At 36.9% G+C, this 20,937-nt stretch overlaps 1 protein-coding gene across 1 annotated transcript in view; it reads right to left on the reverse strand.

The window, feature by feature from the left end:
• The window catches only part of WDR70 (WD repeat domain 70), a 143,648-nt gene that overhangs the window by 58,342 nt on the left and 64,369 nt on the right, over window positions 1–20,937 (reverse strand). The window contains exon 9 of the mRNA XM_009285217.1: window positions 6,289–6,463. Within this exon, the coding sequence (XP_009283492.1) occupies window positions 6,289–6,463 (175 nt within the window). The remainder of the gene's footprint in view (window positions 1–6,288; window positions 6,464–20,937) is intronic.

Consider the following 20,937-nt stretch of genomic DNA (forward strand, 5'->3'; position numbering starts at 1 on the left):
CTGGCGTGTCGACTGCACCACTCAGCTTGGTGTCATCTGCAAACTTGCTGAGGGTGCACTCGATCCCACTGTCTATGCCGTTGATGAAGATATTAAACAGTACCGGTCCCAGTATGGACCCCTGCGGGACACCACTTGTCACCGATCTCCATCTGGACATTGAGCCGTTGACCACTACCCTCTGGATGTGACCATCTAACCAATTCCTCACCCACCGGACAGTCCACCCATCAAATCCATACCTCTCCAGTTTAGAGAGAAGGATGTTGTGGGGGACCATGTCAAAGGCCTTACAATGGTCCAGATAGACAATATCTGTAGCCCTTCCCACGTCCACTGATGTAGTCACTCCATCATAGAAGGCCACTAGGTTGGTCAGGCAGGACTTGCCCTTGGTGAAGCCATGCTGGCCGTCTTGAATCACCTCCCTGTCCTCCATGTGCCTTTTGCATTATCTAAATCCGTGTCCTTAGTTGTGCAATATTTGTTCAAAATGGCTCCAATACTTGTAAAACTTTTCATCTCTGAAAACTCTACCTTACAACTTCATACTGCACACCACAAAACTAAAGCTTACAAAAACCCTTTCAAAGCAAACAATCACTAAATATAGAATGTATTTATCTTACATCTATAAATCATGCAATTATTTGGAAAATACTTTTAACATGAGTATTTCTAATTAAAATGTGCAAAGCTTATATCTGCTTAACTTTAGTGCATACTGTGACATCCCACTTCCCCTTATATTTTGAGGATAGGGTGTCTTAAGGGTGTGTGGAAAACAGGTTATTGGGATTACCACTTGATCACCACTTTTGGGGATATTCATATGGGCAGTATATTAGTATAGTGTTGGATTTCATTATTATTGTGCATTTTAAGTTCTGTAAAATCACTCTGAGCTTTAGCTAAGTAATTTAAAACTGATCAAATACATGAATTATTCTAGCAATTTAAAATTAAAGTAAGGTTTTAAAACCAGGAAAAAAAGAAAACACTAGTAAAGCAGTAGTTCAGCAATACTGTAGTAGATGCTCACTTTTGAGCAGGAAATAGCTGAAGAATGGAGTTAAACATACCACGAGGTCTTTTATGAAACAACAAAGTAAAAAAATAGAAGTTAATCACTAGCTATAAAATCTTTCCCTGAGCACTGAATCAATTTGTGTTTAATGAGAATTAAATTGTGTTGAAAATCATAAAACATGCATCTTTCCTGTTCAGATTTACACTACATAAAAAGATAAACCTATTACAGATATATGTCAAAGCTAATTCTTTACTACTTACAGTGCAGCCATTAGATAGCTAAAAGCTTATAAAAATTACTCAAGGTTTCTAAACAGACCGAATTTAATATAGCTAGAAAAAAACCAGACAAGATTTTGGGTGTACAAGCTGTTTTCTTAAAGATATTTAAAAGACATCACCACTCCTTACAAACCCTGCCTCCCCCAGCATCCTTATCAATATTTTTGTATCAGAGCTGCAATGCATGTGATGTGTGAAACTGAGAAACGTGATTCAGGCTGCCATATGCAGAGAAGTTGTTTATGCAGTCCTGAGCTGAATGCACCCAGGAAAAGCTGGAGGGAAAATTCACGTAACAAGTAGCCTCATCAGGTGGTTTGAAAGACTAAAGAAAGGCTAACTAAGAAGTTTAGCCTTCTCACCCTAATAAATCCTATTTGTAATCAATGAAAAACTTCTCGATCCTTTCCTGTTTAATGTGAAAAATAAGGGGAGCTTTTTTGTTCATTAAAGAGATTTGTATCAATTTTAATTCACAATATATTTTTAACCTACCCACCAAGTGTACTATTAGTCTTTACAAAAACTACTTCAGTCTTTCCGTATCTCTATGAATGAGATACTCCCACTCCTACACATGAAAACTGGGCACACAGAGATTTACTGACTGCAAGACACACTTCATTCTTGATACTAAATATGAACAAGTGGAGCTTGTTCAGCAATATGTATTACTATTGGTCTTGCAAAAAGCTCTGAATGAGCAAGCACAGGCAAGATGAAGAATTTGAACCTATTTAAACTTCAGGTAAATCTAGTGGTTTTACGGTACTGCCCTGTGAATCAATAATTTTCAAGGTCCTGTCTTATTTTGACCACTAACGCTCTCCAACTCTCCATATTTGCCAGACACTTCTCCACGTCTCAGAACATTTAAATTGAGAGTGTTCTAATGTGTTATGATTAACTATTTCACACTATTGTTTCCACTATTCATTGGAAGTTTGAACGAAGTTATTTTTTACATCCTTTGAAGCTGTTATTTTAAGCCAAGTTGACAGTGTTCATAATATTTCAAACAAGCTGACAGATCGTTCTGCTAATGTGCACTGTAAATGCACATGTACATGAACCTTAAAGAAAAACCATGCACTGACAAAGTAACATACACGAGAAAATAACACAGATTTATGACAAAATGAAAAAATCCTCTGAGGCAGGTGATTATAATGGATCATGATCATGCTGAGGAAGTTTGGAGAAAGGCGAGGCAGAGCCAGAATGCATTTGGCTAAGTTCAGTGTTAGCAAGTTACCAATGTCAGTGTCATGAAGACAAAAAAAAGTCTTCCTCCAGAAGTTCCAAAAGTGTTTTTACTCTCACTACATACAGCTGGGAGATTTGGAATTGGACCAACAAAACAGTGGAAGCAGAAAACTGAATGAAACACTCATGGTGTGTATTACTGGTCAGAACTAAAGAAGGGAATGATCACACACCATTTTGCACACACCACTCCTTAGGCACAACAACAAAATTTTAAAAAAAAGCAGATACTGAGGTGCCTCTAAGTGGCTTGAAAAAAACAACTAACTCATGACCCTAACTTACAACAATAAAACATGGGATAGAAAAGATCTGGTTTCTTTCTAAATAAAAAAGTATTCAAATAATTGTTTAATCACATCATTCTGGACCAAGTTCTACACTACTGAGCAGCAAACAAAAGTGATGCCACAGTGGTGATGGGGACGCCACCACACAACAGGTTGATTTTTAATTTGTTTGCCCTTTGATAGACACATCAGTAGGATTCCTGTAGTCAGGTGTAAAGCTATCAAGTCATGTGTGGAGCAGAGGATAATAAACCTATAACCAGCAGTCAGACGCTATGGCTACAGAGCCAAGGAACATTTCTGGGAGCTTTGTCAAGGAGCTTCTGCCACCTTGTAAAGTGGTATGGTCTTTGTGAACCCCCAGAGGAAGAGTGGCTTCCTACCAGCACTGCAGCAGTGTGCCTGCCTCTAATGAGTGCCCCTTTTGCTCTAGGAAAGGGCATTACAGACCTTCCTTTCTATGGGGGTACCCACTTCTGCCCTTGGTACTGCTGTTTTCATGACCCTTCTCCTGTGGGAAAGCAGGGGCTTTACATTTTCACTGAAGCAAAGAGAAAATTCCCTCTCTCTGAAGTGGGCTCTGTGTTTGTGTACAATAATAAATGGGTCTACAAAAATAAATGGGTCTAAAAATCTTCACAGACACCAGGATAACAGGCACTATGGGTAGTATGTAGTGTGAGCTACAATATCCGGTAGGAACACCTTCCTGGATTTAGTTTGTGCTGTTACCATCATATGCAGGAACAGTGGTATAAGCATTCAACAGCAGGGTTGAAATGTCATTTATATTTTTGCTTAAACGCAAAAATGAATTCAGACAGTCAAAACAGGCCTTTATCGGATCAGCTCTGGCATGACAGTACAGTCAACTAAGTTACAGTTAACTTTGAACACGTTCCTGAATCTGTCCTCCTTACTGCTGCATATGTGCCAAATCCATAGTCTAAAATAATGATGCCAGAATCATTCCTAACTGATCAAGTGTAAGAAATTATATCAACTATTTTCTGCTTTCAAACACTAGTGATTTTTGTTACAGACTCAGTAAAGCCTTCTCAAGTTAAACACAAATGCTGTCTTAATTTTGACTTGAAACAGAGCTGTACTGTAGTACAGCAAAATCTGTGTTTACAGCTCTACACTTGTTTCAACAAAGTCAAATGTTATTTGCTGGATGGGAATTAAAAAATTTCTTCTTCAAAAATCAGAAGTTACTATTTCTACTATATAATTCTTCAAGCAGGTTAACCCTCACCTCTTGATTCTCCACAGCTTTACCTATTTTCCTGTGTCACCTACAGTTTGTACTCCCAATACCACACCACTTTGTCATGACTTAACATTTTCTTGTTCGCCTTTGCAAGCATCTCTGCATCCTGTCAGGCCAGTAATGCTTTCATCATTCCAGTGCAGGAGTCAATCCCATCCTCCTCTTTCTAAATCCTACTTTGAACACGTTCCTTTTTAATTTTTTTTCTTATCCCTCCCCCATCCCCCAAATGTAAGATTAAGGCTTTTTCTTTTTTTAATTATTCCATCAAGATGCCTTTTGAAACACCTGATTTTAACTACACACAGAGATTTCCAGAGGGTTCCAGCAGTTTTAGATAAGAATGCCACTAAAAAAACAATTGACAGTGCTCCTTTACACAAAAATCTTGCACATTTCTTAATGATATCAACAAAAAGCAAAGACAAAAATACTTTAGGTTTTAAAAATACAAATCCAAGGACACTACCAACTTCATTTCCACTAGCAAATCACTTTAGTCTTGACTTGTTATACAGGGGTCACCAGCTGGAAATTGCACAAGATGCACAGGATATATCTTTAAATTATTCATAATCACCTTAAACTGCACTCAATCAGCATTGCAATATGTCATCTTATAGACACACAAAAGTTCAAAAGGAAAAGCACATGAAAAAGCAGACTACCAAGAGCACTATTGTTCAAACTACACCAGAAAGCTTAATATTTCAATAGTGTATATGTTAAAATAAACAACATACACAGGTGATGAAAGCCAGTCTCTGAAAAATTTATTATTCTGTTAGAACAAGTTTAAACTTAGGATGAATTCTCAAGCTTCATGCCATTAGAAAGTTTTACTGGGTTTATAGTGGATATTAAAACAGAAATAAAAATAGATGACAATCCCAAAATACAGGCTGTACTTTGAATATGATCAACAGGCTTTCTCTTCATTTTACACCTATACATTTCCTCTTGCCTCCAGCAATCAAATTTTATTCAATCTTCATGAAAAGTTTCCTAAATTGCCTGTTTTCCTTTCAAAAATCAAATGTTTTCAAAGATGAACAGACTAATGTAACTTTTATTGTTCAGTAATACTTGTTCAGTATTATTTCTCCAAAGTCATCCTATTGGAATTGTACAGCTTTCAAAGATTTATGATGCCAGTTTGATTCAAAGGATCCTGCCCCCCACACCCCATTTCCTCTGTATTCTTACTTTGGCTTCCAAAAATTTGACCCTAATCTCATTTTCTCCTCCTATGCATGCCTTAAGTACTTACTGCATTGAAGTGAAAGGGACGGGGCATCAATTCTCTGGGTAAGATGGGCATAAAGAAGATATGGATGATTATTAGGATGATTAATTTTAAAAGCAGTAAAGCTTTGCCCAGTGAATTTGCACTTGATATTGCAAAATTAAACTCTTGGAACTGGACTGGTTTGTAAACTATACTAGACAAAGCAACAGGGAGCACCGATTGCTCTAAGCTCGAATTATAAAGCAGCAGCAAGAATTGTACATATTCTTTGTCACTTAGACTCATAACTACAGGAAATTCAATTTTAAGTTCAATATGAACAGAAGAAATTACAGAATATATTTTGTAATTTTAAAGAATTTGAAATCGTTCCCATTCTGACTCTTTCTGACCACACTGCACTTACACAAATTGTTCAGATTTGCCTCAGTGTTAATTTTTACACTTTGGACAATGTAACAACATTTGGCATTTAATGTGCAGCCTTTATCATCCTCACCCACTTGGATTCTACTCTCCTCTGCCTATTATCTTGATGAATAACGGATTTCAGTATGAAATTTTATGAGTTACTGCTTAATGCATTCAGTATCTCAAATAAAATATGGAAGTATACATTTTAATTACATAAGAACCAACAAGAAATTACAGCTTTTTTCACAAGCATCGCATCTCAAATGAATAATTTTCTAAATATAGGTATGTGGCCAACTGTTTTTTCTTTTTTTTAAAAACAGACTGCCAAGAGTTTCCTCAGTGTTTTGAACTGAGTAGCAGCACACTGAATGATCAGTTGTAGAGAGGCAGAAGAAATATTAAATTTTGCCTATGATCAGCTTCAACATTCAGCACTTGATATATTAGAAGCATATATTGTTATCAAATACTTGACTTACACTCATATTCCTATCCCAGATCTGGATGGAGCCATCTTGACAGCCAGCTGCGATAAGTTTACCATCTCTGCTGTATGTGCAAGTTGTAGGAATCACCCGTTTACCTTGAACTGATCGTGGTTTAAATACGCTTTTGTGCTTTTTTTCATTGTTAACATCCCATGTCCTCACAGTTCTGGAAAAAGGTTTAAATAAAGAGTTGTTTTAGATAAAGTTAATACATATGAAATAATTTTTCTTATGATATAATCAAACACCATTTTCAGCATAAATGGCATATAATATTGTTCAAATAAAGTTGTAATGGCTAAACAGCATTTAAGATATGGTATGGCAGTCATGAAACTAATGTGACAACTTTCCAAGTAAGAAATGTCATATTCACTAACATGGATGTGAAGGTTAAAAAAAAAAGTAAAACAATCAGTTCTTCCCAAACTCTCGTGTAAATACAAATATTTATAACTGGACAAACAACCAAAGGTTAATATGCAGGTACTACATAGTCTCCACTATCACTGGAAATCAGGAAGATTAAAGTATTCGGTCCTTTACAAGAATGAAGACTTCAGGCAACAGGCATGAATGCTTATACAAATTCATTAACTAAACAGATTGTCTTAATTGTTCTGACATGACAACAACTGACAAACCTGCTTTTAACTGGCAGTATTGCAGACTGGCTGGTTATTCTTCAGAATTTTTTTATTTTAAAAAGGCATTTTGAACAATTAATTTTAATATTATTGTAGTTCTCTTCCACTAATCCTGAAGGTCTGAGAGTTCTGTTGTAAAAGTGTTCTTCAAATACTTTACAAAGACTCATTTATGTAATATTGTTTTTTCAAGTTAAGTTTTTCCCCGATTATTAGCAAAATAAATACAACCTTTTTCTTTTTAATGGAAAAAGAGTATCTGCCTGGATCTTCAATGTTTCTTAGATACACAAAAACATCCAAATGTAAAAGAACTAAAACACAGATACAGGTGGACTCTTTAAACTGTCTTAGATACAAATGTTTTCTGTCCATTTAATATGTTGAGTTATTTCCAGATAAAAATTCAAAACTCTTCTGGCATCTAAAGCAGAGAAGAGTTTCAGGATTTGGCAAAGGAAGGAAGATCATTAGTTTAGAAAGAAAAAAAAAAAATCACTAAGTTCTCAAGACAACCTCATTTGTTTAGACTATACAAACATTGCCTGTGATCCAACCGCACGTAATTCACTGGTCTCTAGCAAAGCAAACACCACTTTAACAAAGGCTGCCATTTCTCCAGAACAAGACAAGACAGCACAACATAGCATTAGGAACTTCCATCAGAGCTACAAGACCAGACAGGCTACAGAGCTGACATATATATAATTCTAGGATAAAACAGACAAGAAAATGAGCTGGAAATAGCTCACAGAAGTTATATTTAATCACACATTTAATGACAGTAATGAGAAATCAGTAACTGAAGTAGAATGAATCTCCAATTGTCCATAATAAAGTCAGGATTAGTCTTATTTTTAGAAGTCTTCAAATCTCCTATCTGTAAGGCGCCACTTCATTGCTCTATTCGGAGCTGTAGCATAAGACATTCAAGTGTTCTGATTGTTGGTTTTGTCTTGTTTTGTTTTTTCATTTTAAATGAAACATTAGATTATGATGCATTTTCTAGGGTCACTTAAACAAATCCATGCTGCTACATGGAACAGGTTACCCAGCAAGGTTATGGAGTTGCCTTTCTTGGAGTTACTCAAAACCTGTCTGGACACGGCCACATGCTAGGTGCCTAGGTGATCCTTCTTTGAACAGGATGGTTGGATTAGAGGATCTTCAGAGGTGACTTCCATCCTCAACCATTATGTGATTCTGAGATTCCCCTTTTCCTCTCCATGTGTTGTCAATAACCATCTCAGTCTCCTACCTTTCAACAGGCACACTGACACTTTCTCCCATCCTGATATTTATTCAAAACTTGAGTCTTATTCCAGTCCCTTTCCCTCATAATACTCAATCCTTCCAGAATCTCATTTGAATATCCTGTACCTCCAGCTTCTCTTCCTCCTCTTGTGATGACCATCTCCTGCTGGAAAGCTACTTCCTCTCTTATAGTGCAAGTTTCCCAAGACTGCCTTGGCATACCCACTTCTCAGATGGTATACTCTAGTAACATGGTTATGTGCAGGGAAGTTTAAAGCCTGCCTCCCCCTATTTGCCTTTTTATCTAAGATGCCTCACACACATCTCAGCTGCAATTCCAAAAATAATCTCAGAATCCTTCACCACCCTAATTCTTCATTTCTGCTGGCACAGAGAGACTTTTTTAAAGGCTTCAGTCTCCTCTTTTTAGGGCTCCATGTCCTGTCAAAACCTCAGTCACTTCACAACACTATAGAGCATATTCAAACCTTATTATTCAATTTACCTTTCAACTGTAAAGAAAGAAGTAACACTTGTATAGTTCTATCTCTAATAACACAGATAAAAAAAAAGTGAGCCCTAAATCAACTGTAGTATCAGCAAGTCAGATGAAAAATCCAAATTTCCTGAGCTGCTGCTTCTGCTGCAGACAGCTGGCCACACTCCCTCACATGAGTTAGATGCCCTGTTAAAAATGCCCACATAGTATGTGTTTAATGTCCCCTCAATGTTTTCTTAATGTCCCCACACTGAATGTGTGTTTACTGTTGCCTTGCTGCTATTGGATCTAACTATAAAACTTTTCTACTAAAATAAAATAAATATTTTATAAGAAATCATCTGTATATTACTTACAAATTGATCAACCATTCCCAGAGAGCTCTTACCTCGAGCTAAGACTGAGCTCTTTCATCTCTTCTTTCACGTCAGATCTTTTAAATATTTTTATTCTTTATTGAAACATTTCCATTTTTTATTAAAAAATGGACATTGTATTGCAAACACATCTCATAATACCATGGACAAAATTTCAGCTTACCACATGAATCAATCAGCCCACGGTTTCTGACTGAATCACAACCAACCAAAACATTAGGAGTCATCTATAAACTATATACGTTTTATATTTTTCTTCAGGCCAGTGATGGACTAGAAACATAGGGATCGCTGAAGGACCTGAGAGAGATACTTTCACTACCCCATTCTAAGGCCCTAATCACACAGTCTGAGTATGACATAGACTTATTTGTTCTGACATTCCCCTTTTACCCTCCATGCTCCGTCAATAACTATCTGAGCATCCTGTCTCTTCTTTCAGCAGGCACTTTGATCCTTGTCCCCTGTCTACTGTTTACACTTGAAACTTACTTGAAGCCTTTCTCCAGTCCCTTTCCCTCACAACACCTAATACTTTTTACTGTTTAACTCCTCCCATTCTAGCCAGAAGGAAAGGGATAAACAAGAAAGGAAGCACAGAAACCCAAATAATTTACCTTCAGGAATGTGTCTTTAAACTGGCAATATGGCAAACAAATACTAACTAATGCTGCTTCTGTATTTTCTCTCCCCTTCTGCTACTGACCCTCAGTCACCATACCATATCACAGTCAACTCAGAGAGCACAATTTGGAAATATGCCTCTGGTTTTTTACAGAGTATTTTGTACCATTTAATGATTCTTCCTCCTCCTCAGACATAACGAAAAAATAACAGATTGCATTACAGAAGTCCCATTTTTACTTCCTAACCTACTCTGGGTCCAATCTAATGTTGTTTGTGTTGAAACGAATAAAATATTTTACACACACCCCCCCCCCGCGTCAATCAGATCAGTTCCAGGAGACTCATTTTCGTCAAAAAAGCCTCTTACTAAGAGTATCTCCCTAGGCCTAAATAAGTGTGGGATGAAAGAATAACACTGTTTTATGCTCTATGTTGTGTAATTTAGCAGAAGTATAATACTAATATTTATCTGTTGACAGGTATAACCAAGGTATTTTTGAACTCCACTGAAAACAAAAGGAAAACACTTCCCAAATGAGTCTTTTTTCCACCTGAAAACAAACTATGTTTAATGAAAGTTTGTTCTTTAGTAAAAAGAATATATAGGAATTTTTTTTTAAACTATCCCTGCAACATATAATGTTCTTTCATCATGTCAAATTTTAATAATACTGAATGATACACACAGCCACATAAATATTTTAAATTTCCCTTTCATCAATTTCCTTTCAAAGAAAACTTCCATGAAAAAGGCTCCACATACACAAGTTTAAATTTAACTTTTTAAATGTTGGATTCCACATCTGCGAAACAGATTTTGTGAAGTTCTGATATTTGCCAGGAGCAATTCAAAGCAACTTAGAAAAGGATGGGAATGTTCTTTTCAAAAGGTAACGTGGATGTTTTCCTGACCACTGAGAAGTTAAATGACCCATAATAAACAACTAATTTAATTACTGAGGTTCAGGGGTGGGGGTTTTTTTTGTTTTTTTCCCCCACAAATGTTTTTTCTCTCTCCCCCCCCCTTTTTTCTAATATTCTTAAAATGTTATTACTAAGTCAAAATTTCTAATAAAATTAATTATTGACAATGCTGCTGTATTACAAAAATTATTAAAGGTATTTATGTAGCTGCATTTCCCAGCCTGCAAGCATGGAAAATTTCTCTAAGTCCTGATTCAGCATGCCACTGCTCATTCTAATACTATTCTAATACAAACTGCTAAAATTCAAGGAGTGAACCAATCCAAATATTAAAAGCCTGACCTGTCAAATTTCACTAGGCTTCTCTGCCTGTCCCATCTCCTCTGTTTCTGCTGGACTGCAACACTCTTGCACAATACTGAACGTTATTTGCATTTAATATACTATAAATATATTAAATCTATTCTTAATAATTAAGTCTATTCTTATCACACAAAATACAAAAAAAGCAACAGAATACATTACTGCTAAAAATACGGATCAGGCTTAATGTTGTACATCTAGTAACTATATTATAATGCTTATCTTTGTAATATATTATAATGCCTACCTTTGTAATATAAGGTTGCCCAAAAAGGCTACCTTGGAAAGCTATAACATACTTTAAATTCCATTGCAGCAGTATTTGTATGATGATTTTATCAGCAGAGCACTGAATTCCATTTCATCTTATCAGTGATAGAAAACACATTTTTAAGTGTTAAAATTAGGCCTTTTTATAGAAAAGTAACTGATCTTAAAGCCAGATTTTTTCATCTTTTTTATGACATAAAACAACCTTACCTACACAGGAAAGAAATTAAGATGCTTATATAATATGGTGAAAAATTACCTAAAGCGGAATGTGTAAAGAAAATAGATAAGAAATAGCTGAAAAGTTCTGTTAAGATGCACTTTGTGCATATGGTGGTACAAGACTATGTCAGCAAGAAAGCTTTCATTATTGTCTTCTCTTTGCCCTCTTTCAGCAGAAGTTATAGTCGTCTTCTGTTGAGCACGTGGGACCCAATGAAGGCTGAACCACCTGCTAGATACTGAAAAAATTTGTACACACAAACAGATGGAGAAATCCACAGAAATTTTCCATACTTGTCTGGCAGAACAGACAAGTAAATAAGCTACCTTCTCCCAGCATCTGAACAGAGTCAAAATAATTTAAACCAGAATACAAGAAAGGTCACATCCAACATAAGTAAAATCCTAACTGTGGAAGGAACTGCCAAAAAAATTGACACAACTTAGTAATTTATAACAATTCTTCAGCTTCTCTGTTACTTAAATAATCCCAAAATGTAAAAAACAAAACCATCAAAATTAATTTTTATATGATATGCAGCAAATGGGCTGAAGCAACTATGAAACTATATTTTTCTGTATTTCCAAATAAAAATGGTAGCCCTTTTCGTGATAGAAGAAATTGCCACCATTTGTGTAATTGCAGCTGAATTTTAATTACTATTTTTTTGGGGGGAAACAGATTAAAATCTAATAACAACAAATGGGAACTACTTCCATTGTCCAGTTGGAATGAATTAAAAAGCAACCAACTCAAAATTGAAATGACACATAAGCATGTCTGAGAGAGCATGGAGAGTAGACATACTGAATTACTAAGCAAGAATCCTGCTGCTGGCCAGTGTATACAAGATTTGAGGAAAACTAAATTAGAAAAGGAAACAGAGAGAACTGACTATGAATGAGTATTAACTGGGCTAAGGAACCAGAACTCCTAATGGAGGTCAGGGAGAGGAGTAGAGATGGTGAGAGACAGACTGGGTAAGGAGAATAAAAGCAAGGAACAGAATATAACAGCTATAATGTCATGCCAGATTTGGCATGAGTGCTTTCAAGTCAGCTGTGCAGCATGTTCACAAGAGGAAAACAGCAGCAGCAAACACTACCAAGTTATGACATACAATCACTTCTGGCTGAGGAACTGGCCAACAGATGCATTCAGATACAAAGAGTTACCCACCAACACATCTATATAACCCCTTTCAGGTTATAATGAACACAGTTGTAAAGACACAGTAGAACACTTGACAACAGAACCTCTTACTTATGGCATGAGAAGTGTTTTTATTCAAATGCAAAGCTCACAAGCCTTCCAGATAGTAATTTTTGTGTTTTCCCAGAATAAACCACTGGTCAGGCTAACAACACAAAAAGGCATGCTTCAAAAGGGTAAAAATTTAAGAGTAGCAACAAAATTCCTAGAAATAAGCTAGTAATTAACATACTACAAATCTTACCAATTTAGTATTGACACATATCATCCAAGCAGAACTCAGATTTAGAAATTATTTGCTTAAGTCATTCAGCCATCCAGTCCCTTCCTTCCTTCCTCAAGGTTATCAATAGGAGAAAGGAATCTCTTTAGTCCTTACAATTAATTAGGTCCTTGATTGCATGAACAAGGGGACATCATCTATGCGTCTCTTCCTTGCTTCAGTTTTTGCATTACAGGAAGAGTACCCATGGAGAATATAAGCAGAGCTGGAGACACAAGTAATGTACAAAGCAAGCCAATGTGAAAAGACTATGTTTTCTCAGTAATTTTTTGAATCAGCAGATACTGTACATAGTGTTATATTGTATTTGCATATGAATTACATATCTATTTCAGCTATTCCCTTCTAAGGGCCTGTCCAAAGTGATGGAAAAATACCCTGTGGAATTGCGCACAAAATTTTAAGTACATTGTTACTCCTTTCAAAACCTGAAAATTCCCCCAAAGTATTTGCAGATCAGCTCATCAAAATGACCAACTCCAAAATTTCATCATTCTCAAAGTCAAAGACTATAGCAGACATATTTCGCACATCACATTGGCAGAGAGAAGGAATGAAAAAATACCACACAGAAAAAAAAAAAACCCCTACATTATAAATGTTGACATTTATCAACTATCAACAGCAGCTGTTAACTCAAAGCACAAAAAAGAGCATCCAGTCACACAAATAGGAAGATCTCAGAATGGATCATAAAAGAAATTCCAAGATTCTGCTCTAGACTTCTCGTTTCCCTCCTTGTGAATTCCCTGCACAATGCAGGGAACTATCCTGCGCAATGCAAAATTCAGATAAATACCTTGCTATCTCCAGTCTTTAACTTCAAAGATTCTGAATGCTTTAATTCAAACCAGTAAGTTTCATCTGGGACCTAGAAGTTTTACAAGACATTTTTTTCCTTCTAAAAAGATTTTTATCTATACCTTTTCTTCACAGATTTTCAGAAGACACACAAACTTTAAACTACACTTGCTCTTAACATATCTAAAGAAGAATACATTTGTTTTCTTATATCTGAATTGTTTTGCTACATGTATAGATCTTGAAACAGTTATTTGTAAATCAAGTGTTCTTACATAATTAAAACCAGCCAGAAAACACATTACATATAAAACATCATTTTTACTAACAGATGAGGATACCAGCAATCTGCTCGGAATGTAATTGCTATCCTGGAAGACAGTATAACTTACTAAAATATGGACAATATACAGAAAGGTAGAAGACCAAGAGGAAAGTAAATGACAGAAAATTCTGATTAAAAACAAAAGAATAACATTACTATATGTCTTTTGCATTAACAGTTATTGGAAAGATAGGCTAGTTCCAATGTAGTTACTAATGCTCAGCAGAATTTTCCTCACATCAAAACAAATAGTCTGAACATAAGTAAAACAAAAGGCTTGGCGGGAGAAACTTTCCAGCCTCAGAAGAAAAGATATGAAAAGAAATATTATGGGAATGAACATACAAGTAGGAGGAAAAAAGGGAAGATAGAATACAGAAGTGAAAAACAGATCAATTGTGGAAAACCAAAAAAGGTTGACTAAGCTAACTGCTGGACAGAAAGCAGTAGCAGAGCGTATGCAGGTATGCAATTATTATGCCAGTAAGAGTCCATAGTTCGAAGGAAGGAAGACTAAGTTTCCACATACTTGTTATATTCAGTGCTGCTTAGAATACAGAAAAATAGACGAAATCTAAAAACACTGATTACATTCTGAAGACAGGATAACTGTCAGGGTGGCGGGGCGGGGGGAACAAACAACCCCCACACACACACCAAACCAACCAAACAGCTTCAAGAACCAATGCACAAGAATAAATTACATAAAAGGAAAATGATGTTAAGTAAAGCTTTAGATATTATTGAGAGAAGAATGCACTGCACTGAGCACTATCTTAAATACATTCAAATTCTGCAGAAGACAAATTGGAAGGCAAGTCACTGAGGCATTCAAAAAAAACCACACACATGCTCCAGAACACTGTTTAGTTTCCCAAATGTGTGATACAGAAAAAGGCCTCTTCAGACTAAGAAAATGGTCTTCAAATTAAAGGCATATACTGTACTGAAAACAGTGGTTGTAGGGCTCATAGGTTAATAAAAAATAATCCATTTAGGTGTTCCAAACTGTGTGGTTGTGATGGTTTCTTCCTTGAAATTTTTTTTCTGCAGTTTAATTCAAGGTAGTTATAATGGATTCACTCTATTTGACAAAACCCCTTCTGTAGGCCAATGTACAGGCAAAAACTGAACCTGCCCATCATGCCCAAATTCCTGTAGACCTTTCTCCTTTAGTATTTCCTTAAATATTAAAGTATTTCCTTTTGTATTTCCCTAAAACACTGAATATATTCAACTGCATTAGTGATGAGCAATTGGGCAACTAGACTTCACTAAAAGAAAAAAAGCTTGTTAGTTTTGAATTACTTTCTCACTGGCATCGGCAGCTAATTATCTTTGTTTCTTGTTGATGAAATTTTCACATACAAATCTGACTGAAGAGATTGTTTTTCTTTGCATCAGCCATTAGATTGGCAATCATGGATGTCTGCATCAAAGCATATCACTTCTCCAGTTCAAATCAGCAAAGTATCCAAGCAAGTCTTCAGAAAACCATCCACAGAGTAGGTTAGAAAACCATCCCCTTAAGATCCTTTCATCCAATGAGTAACGAGTTCAGTGATTTTAATGAAGTATAGTGAGCTCTGTAAAGAGTTAATATGCTTTTGAATTAATAATTCAAAGTCTTACGTTAATGCTGTGCTATTTAGAAAAAAACCCAAGCACTAGTATTTTCCTGATACTATGTAGCACTTTGCACACAAGAAGCCCTTCATTTACTATTCTAGCAACATCTAACTTCAATATTATTATTTCTATAGAGAACATCAGATGAATTACAGATATTATGTGATTGACTTCTGAAAGCTGTGACAGTAAAAGGAGGCACAATTTTGTGTCATTTTCCAAATGGGGCAACAAGACAACTAACTGAGATCTCATCTCCCACTTAGTAAAGATAAGAGTGGGATGTTATCAATCTCCCTATGGGGTACATCTCATTAAGATCAAAGGGGAAGACCTGGTAAAGAACATCGACAGTTCAAGTTACTGTCACCTGCATGAACTGAAATGACTCAAGAGCAGTCTTGCATGATACTGCAAAAGCAGGAAGAGTAAATCACTAGGAAAACAGGATGCTTTCTAAAAAGCTGATTAGTCATGGCTGTAAAAGTTAAGGCTCATTTGGGTCTCAAGTTCTTCTTCACTCCAATAAATAACTTAGATTGGAACTAACACTCAGCAGAACTCTCCATTAAACCAGTGAAAAATCAACTGAAATTAAATTAAAGCAGTCAAGCAATTAAAAGCTCTCTGAAGCAACAGCTCAGCTGATCCTATATGCATGACAATTAGTTTTAACCATTTTTGCTGCCATCTTAGATCGCACTCACAGTCACTTTTCTGCAATTCCATTAGCAATGAACTGCAATCTAACAGAGGTAAGTAACAAAAGAGAGCAAATTGTAAGTCTTACATGTATTTTGATTTTTAAAGTTACAGAATGTATTCTAAACAATGCAAAGTTTGACTCAGCTGTACAGATTAACTATGCACTTTGGGCTACAGAAAATTTTAACAGTGAGTTTTACTTTGTATTTATGTATGAAGTAACAAACTTTGTATGTTCTAGTACAATCTCCACAAAAACTTATGAAAGGCTCATAAAGACCAGGCCAAACTGCAGCACAGAAATTAGTATTTACTTACACTTTATGTATTTATAATATTTTCTGGAATACACACCAAAGGGTAAGACACTTCCCTTCTCCTCCCAAAAATTCAGAAAGACAGACAGAATCTTTTGTAGAGAAGAAATATGGTTCTTAGCCTCAGGTCTCCAAAGAGTCAAGACACAGTCCCGTATCTATCTGGATAACCACAGAGGGCATCGTTTTTTCATATACTCATCACCATGGCCTGCCTACATCATAATATTGCTGCTCCTGAAGGAGCCCCTATATTTCTTTCTGACTTTTGTGTAAGGTTAAAAGTCTAAAGCAAAAGGTTAGTGGACAAAGTAGTATTAAATTTTATTATTTCTGAAGATGAAAACTGAGACTTATGCTCCCTTATAAGTTATGTTCTCTACATGGGGGGAAATGCTATTGTTTTGCTGGAGTTGAAAATGCGTATATTTAAAAATAGTAAAGGCAGGAAATAAACAACTAAAAAACTATTTTTAATAATCTGTTTATCCTTTTAAATAAAAAAGACCAGAGAAGTGACTTGTTTCATAGCCCAATTCGATAAAAAAAAAATCAAATATCTCTAGAGTTTGAACACGTTACTTTGTGGTGCTTTAGTCTTCTGCTTGCCTTAAGCCCTTAAATTCACCTTTTAGCTCACTGCACAGCCTCCTGCTACCTAAGCAACCTGGTCTAAGTTGGCCTTGTGCTAAGCAGGGGATCGAAAGAGATGACCTCCAGATGTCTTCTTCAAGCTAAATTATTCTGTGACTCCAGAAAATCTGAAAGGGTGCTTTACAATGCATTTAGAGCATATGAATATTCTTGGCAGCGACCCACACTTCTTATATCTAAAATTCTATGAACCAACATAAATCTGTTCAAAAGCTAGTAAGACTAGAACTAAGTCCAAAATCACAACAAAGACATACAAATAGCATCAATATCACTCACTTTAAGAGCTACTGGGAGATGGATATTGGGAAAACTGTAGAAGCTTCAGTTGGTGACTCACGTACGTTGAGCCTACATGTTGTAAACAACATGTCTTACTTCTCTACTCCCTTCTGCACTCATGAGTAGTTAACAAGCACCTATCCCCAAACCTATTTGGAAACTCCAGAGCAATCAAGGTTTAACTCGCAGCTGAAAGCGCTCCTACACAGGTCAATCAAGTAGTAGGAAAATTCCCAACTCATTTTTTTTCCAGCTAGAACTCATGCATGCCTCCTTAATAATTCAGCTATTCTTTAAATAATTGTAAATGACCAGCTCTACTCTTCATTTTTACGTGAGGAACTGGCAAAATCTGTAATTCTTTTTTTCTTAGAATCACAGAATATCTCGAGTTGGACAGGACCCATCAGGATCATTGAGTCCAGCTCCCTGCTCCTCGCAGGACCACCTAAAACTAAACCACATGTCTCAGAGCCTCATCCAGACGCTCCTCCAACTCTGACAGGCTCGGTGCCGCGACCACTTCCCTGGGGAGCCTGTTCCGGGGACCGACCACCCTCTCAGTGAAGAATCTTTTCCTAATGTCCAACCTGAACTTCCCCTGACGCAGCTTCATTCCATTTCCTCGTGTCCTGTCTCTGGTCACCAGAGAGAGGAGATCAGCACCTCCCCCTCCGCTGCCCCCCATGAGGAAGGTGTAGACTGCAATGAGGGCACCCCTCAGTGATGAGGCCACCCTTCAGCCTTCTCTTCTCCAAGCTGAACAAACCAAGTGACCTCAGCCGCTCCTCATAACTCTTGCCCTCAAGGCCTTTCACTATCTTGGTCACCCTCCTCTGGACACACTCTCATAGTCTGATGTCCTTCTTATATTGAGGCACCCAAAACTGCACACAGTACTCAAGGTGGGGCCGCACCAGTGCAGTGTAGAGTGGGACAATCACCTCCCTCGACCAGCTCGCTATGCTGTGCTTGATGCACCCCAGGACACGGTCGGCCCTTTTGGCTGCCAGGGCACACTGTTGACTCATATTCAACTTGCCATCAGCCCAGACCCCCAGATCTCTTTCTGCGGGGCTGCTCTCCCCCAGTTTGTAGGTATAACCAGGATTACGCTGTCCCAGGTGGAGAATCTGGCACTTGCTCTTGTTAAATTTCATACGGTTGGTGGTTGCCCAGCTCTCTGGCCTATCCAGATCCCTCTGTAAGGGCTCTCTACCCTCAAGAGAGTCCACAGCTCCTCCTAGAAACTTACTTAATGTAAGGCCAGCCTGATGTAACCCTATTTACTGTAACTCTTTGAGCCCGACTTGTCAGCCAATTGCTCACCCAACATATTACAGACTTGTCTAGCTGTGTGCTGGACATTTTGTCCAGAAGGATACTGTGACAGACAGTATCAAAAGCTCTGCTAAAATCTAAAACCCCCACATCTACTATCTTCCCTTGGTCAACTAGATGGGTGACCTTGTCATAAAAGGAAGTTAAGTTCATTAAACAAGATTTTCCCCTCATGAACCCATGCTGGCTATGACCAATGACTACGTTGTCTCTCAAGTGTTTTTCAGTAACTCCCAGAATAACCTTCTCCATAATTTTACCAGGCACTGAAGTGAGACTGACAGGCCTGTAATTACCAGGGTCTTCCTTCTTACACTTCTTGAAAATTGGGACATTTGTGAGCTTCCACTCGACTGGAAGCTATCGGTGAAAAGCAAGTTCAGGATGCTTTGTATGTTTAGTTCCTTCCTACTATGGCAAAATGCAGCTAAGGAAGCTCTTAAAAAATACGCCATTTCTGAAATACAATTTTTAATTTTATGCTTAAAATCCAAATATGTTTTCTCTTGAAGCAAGAGAGCCATCAATAATAGATGCAAACAGGCCAGACTGGTGGTCCCAGGCTGAATTTGGCCCCTTACACAATTTCATCACTCCTGGCACCCTCAATTTTGTGGAAAGATAACACAGCTTTTAGAAGTGCACGAGATGTCAAAACCTCCTCTTGCACATACCTATGACCGGTTGTTTAGACCCACAAGCTACTGCTGATTTTACGCAGCCCAGGATAGACATTCCTAAGCTGCTATTCAGTTCCTACCACTGAAAAAGTTGAACCATCTTGTCTGAAACTATGTACAGTAGCTGCAGAGAAGGCAGTGTCAGAAGCGTAAGTTTACCAGATACTTTCAGCCTTTGGTGAAATCATGTTAAATTGTAAACTAAGTTTAGAAAACCAGTTCCATTTCCAAATGGAGAAAAAAAGTGTATTTTCATGTCACATCTGTTGTTTGCAGATGAACAACATGAACAAATTCACATGCTTACTAAAGTCACTGCATTTATACACACACTGGATATATGTGCACATATGTGTATTTCAAACTACTGTGAAGGAAGTACAAATTCTGAATTTATGATCCATCACCACTGGGTGGATTCCCTAGCTTTTTCTGTGTGAATTTCTCTGTCTTACATTGACAAACAGAATGAGCCTCCCCTATTTCATACACAATAAACTTGGAAGCTGTGGATAACATGAAATTCTAAACTTATCATTTCAGAAAAACAAACCGATCTAGTCTTGGAATCAATATATGAGACTAGGGGCAGAATCTTGAAACAAAATTGTAAGATCAAAGTGCAATGCTTAACTGAAAACCTACTCTTCAGCAGAAGTTTGTGTTTACATAAGCTGCAATGTAAAAACCACTTGATAATCAATTTCACTTCAACCATGCTATGTGAAAAGCAGAGTTTTGTTCCTGTCTATATGCATAAACACATCTGGATTTTAAAATTAAAACCATTCCATAGGATCTAGGGACAAAGCACAAGCCATACTCCCTTCCACAGAGCCATGGACAATATAATAGCAAGACTTGCTTAAATAAATGAGGAAAAAGAATTGGCACAATTTAGCATGCTTTGGCCCCCCATTTTCTCTGCATTGCAACAAGTTTTTCTTTTGTTTTAAATTTTTAGTTCTTAAGATAATCTACCTGAAACTGTATGAACCTTTTAAAAATGAAGTTATGCAGTAAAAATATAAGTCGAAAAAGCTCTCAAATGCAAGCTCTTACAACCGACTGCATTTTTTATTGCAGCAGCTAACATTTTAATCAAGAAAAACTTCAGAAAAATATTAATATAAACATACATAGTTTATAAAAAGACGAAAACAGCTTTACTAACCCTTTTGTAAACACACAGCTTTCAGCAAGGGCCAGCACAGTCATTATTCAAAC

Source organism: Aptenodytes forsteri, unplaced genomic scaffold, assembly GCF_000699145.1.
Source record: "Aptenodytes forsteri isolate BGI_AS27 unplaced genomic scaffold, ASM69914v1 Scaffold120, whole genome shotgun sequence".
In the NCBI taxonomy this organism is placed as follows: Eukaryota; Metazoa; Chordata; class Aves; order Sphenisciformes; family Spheniscidae; genus Aptenodytes; species Aptenodytes forsteri.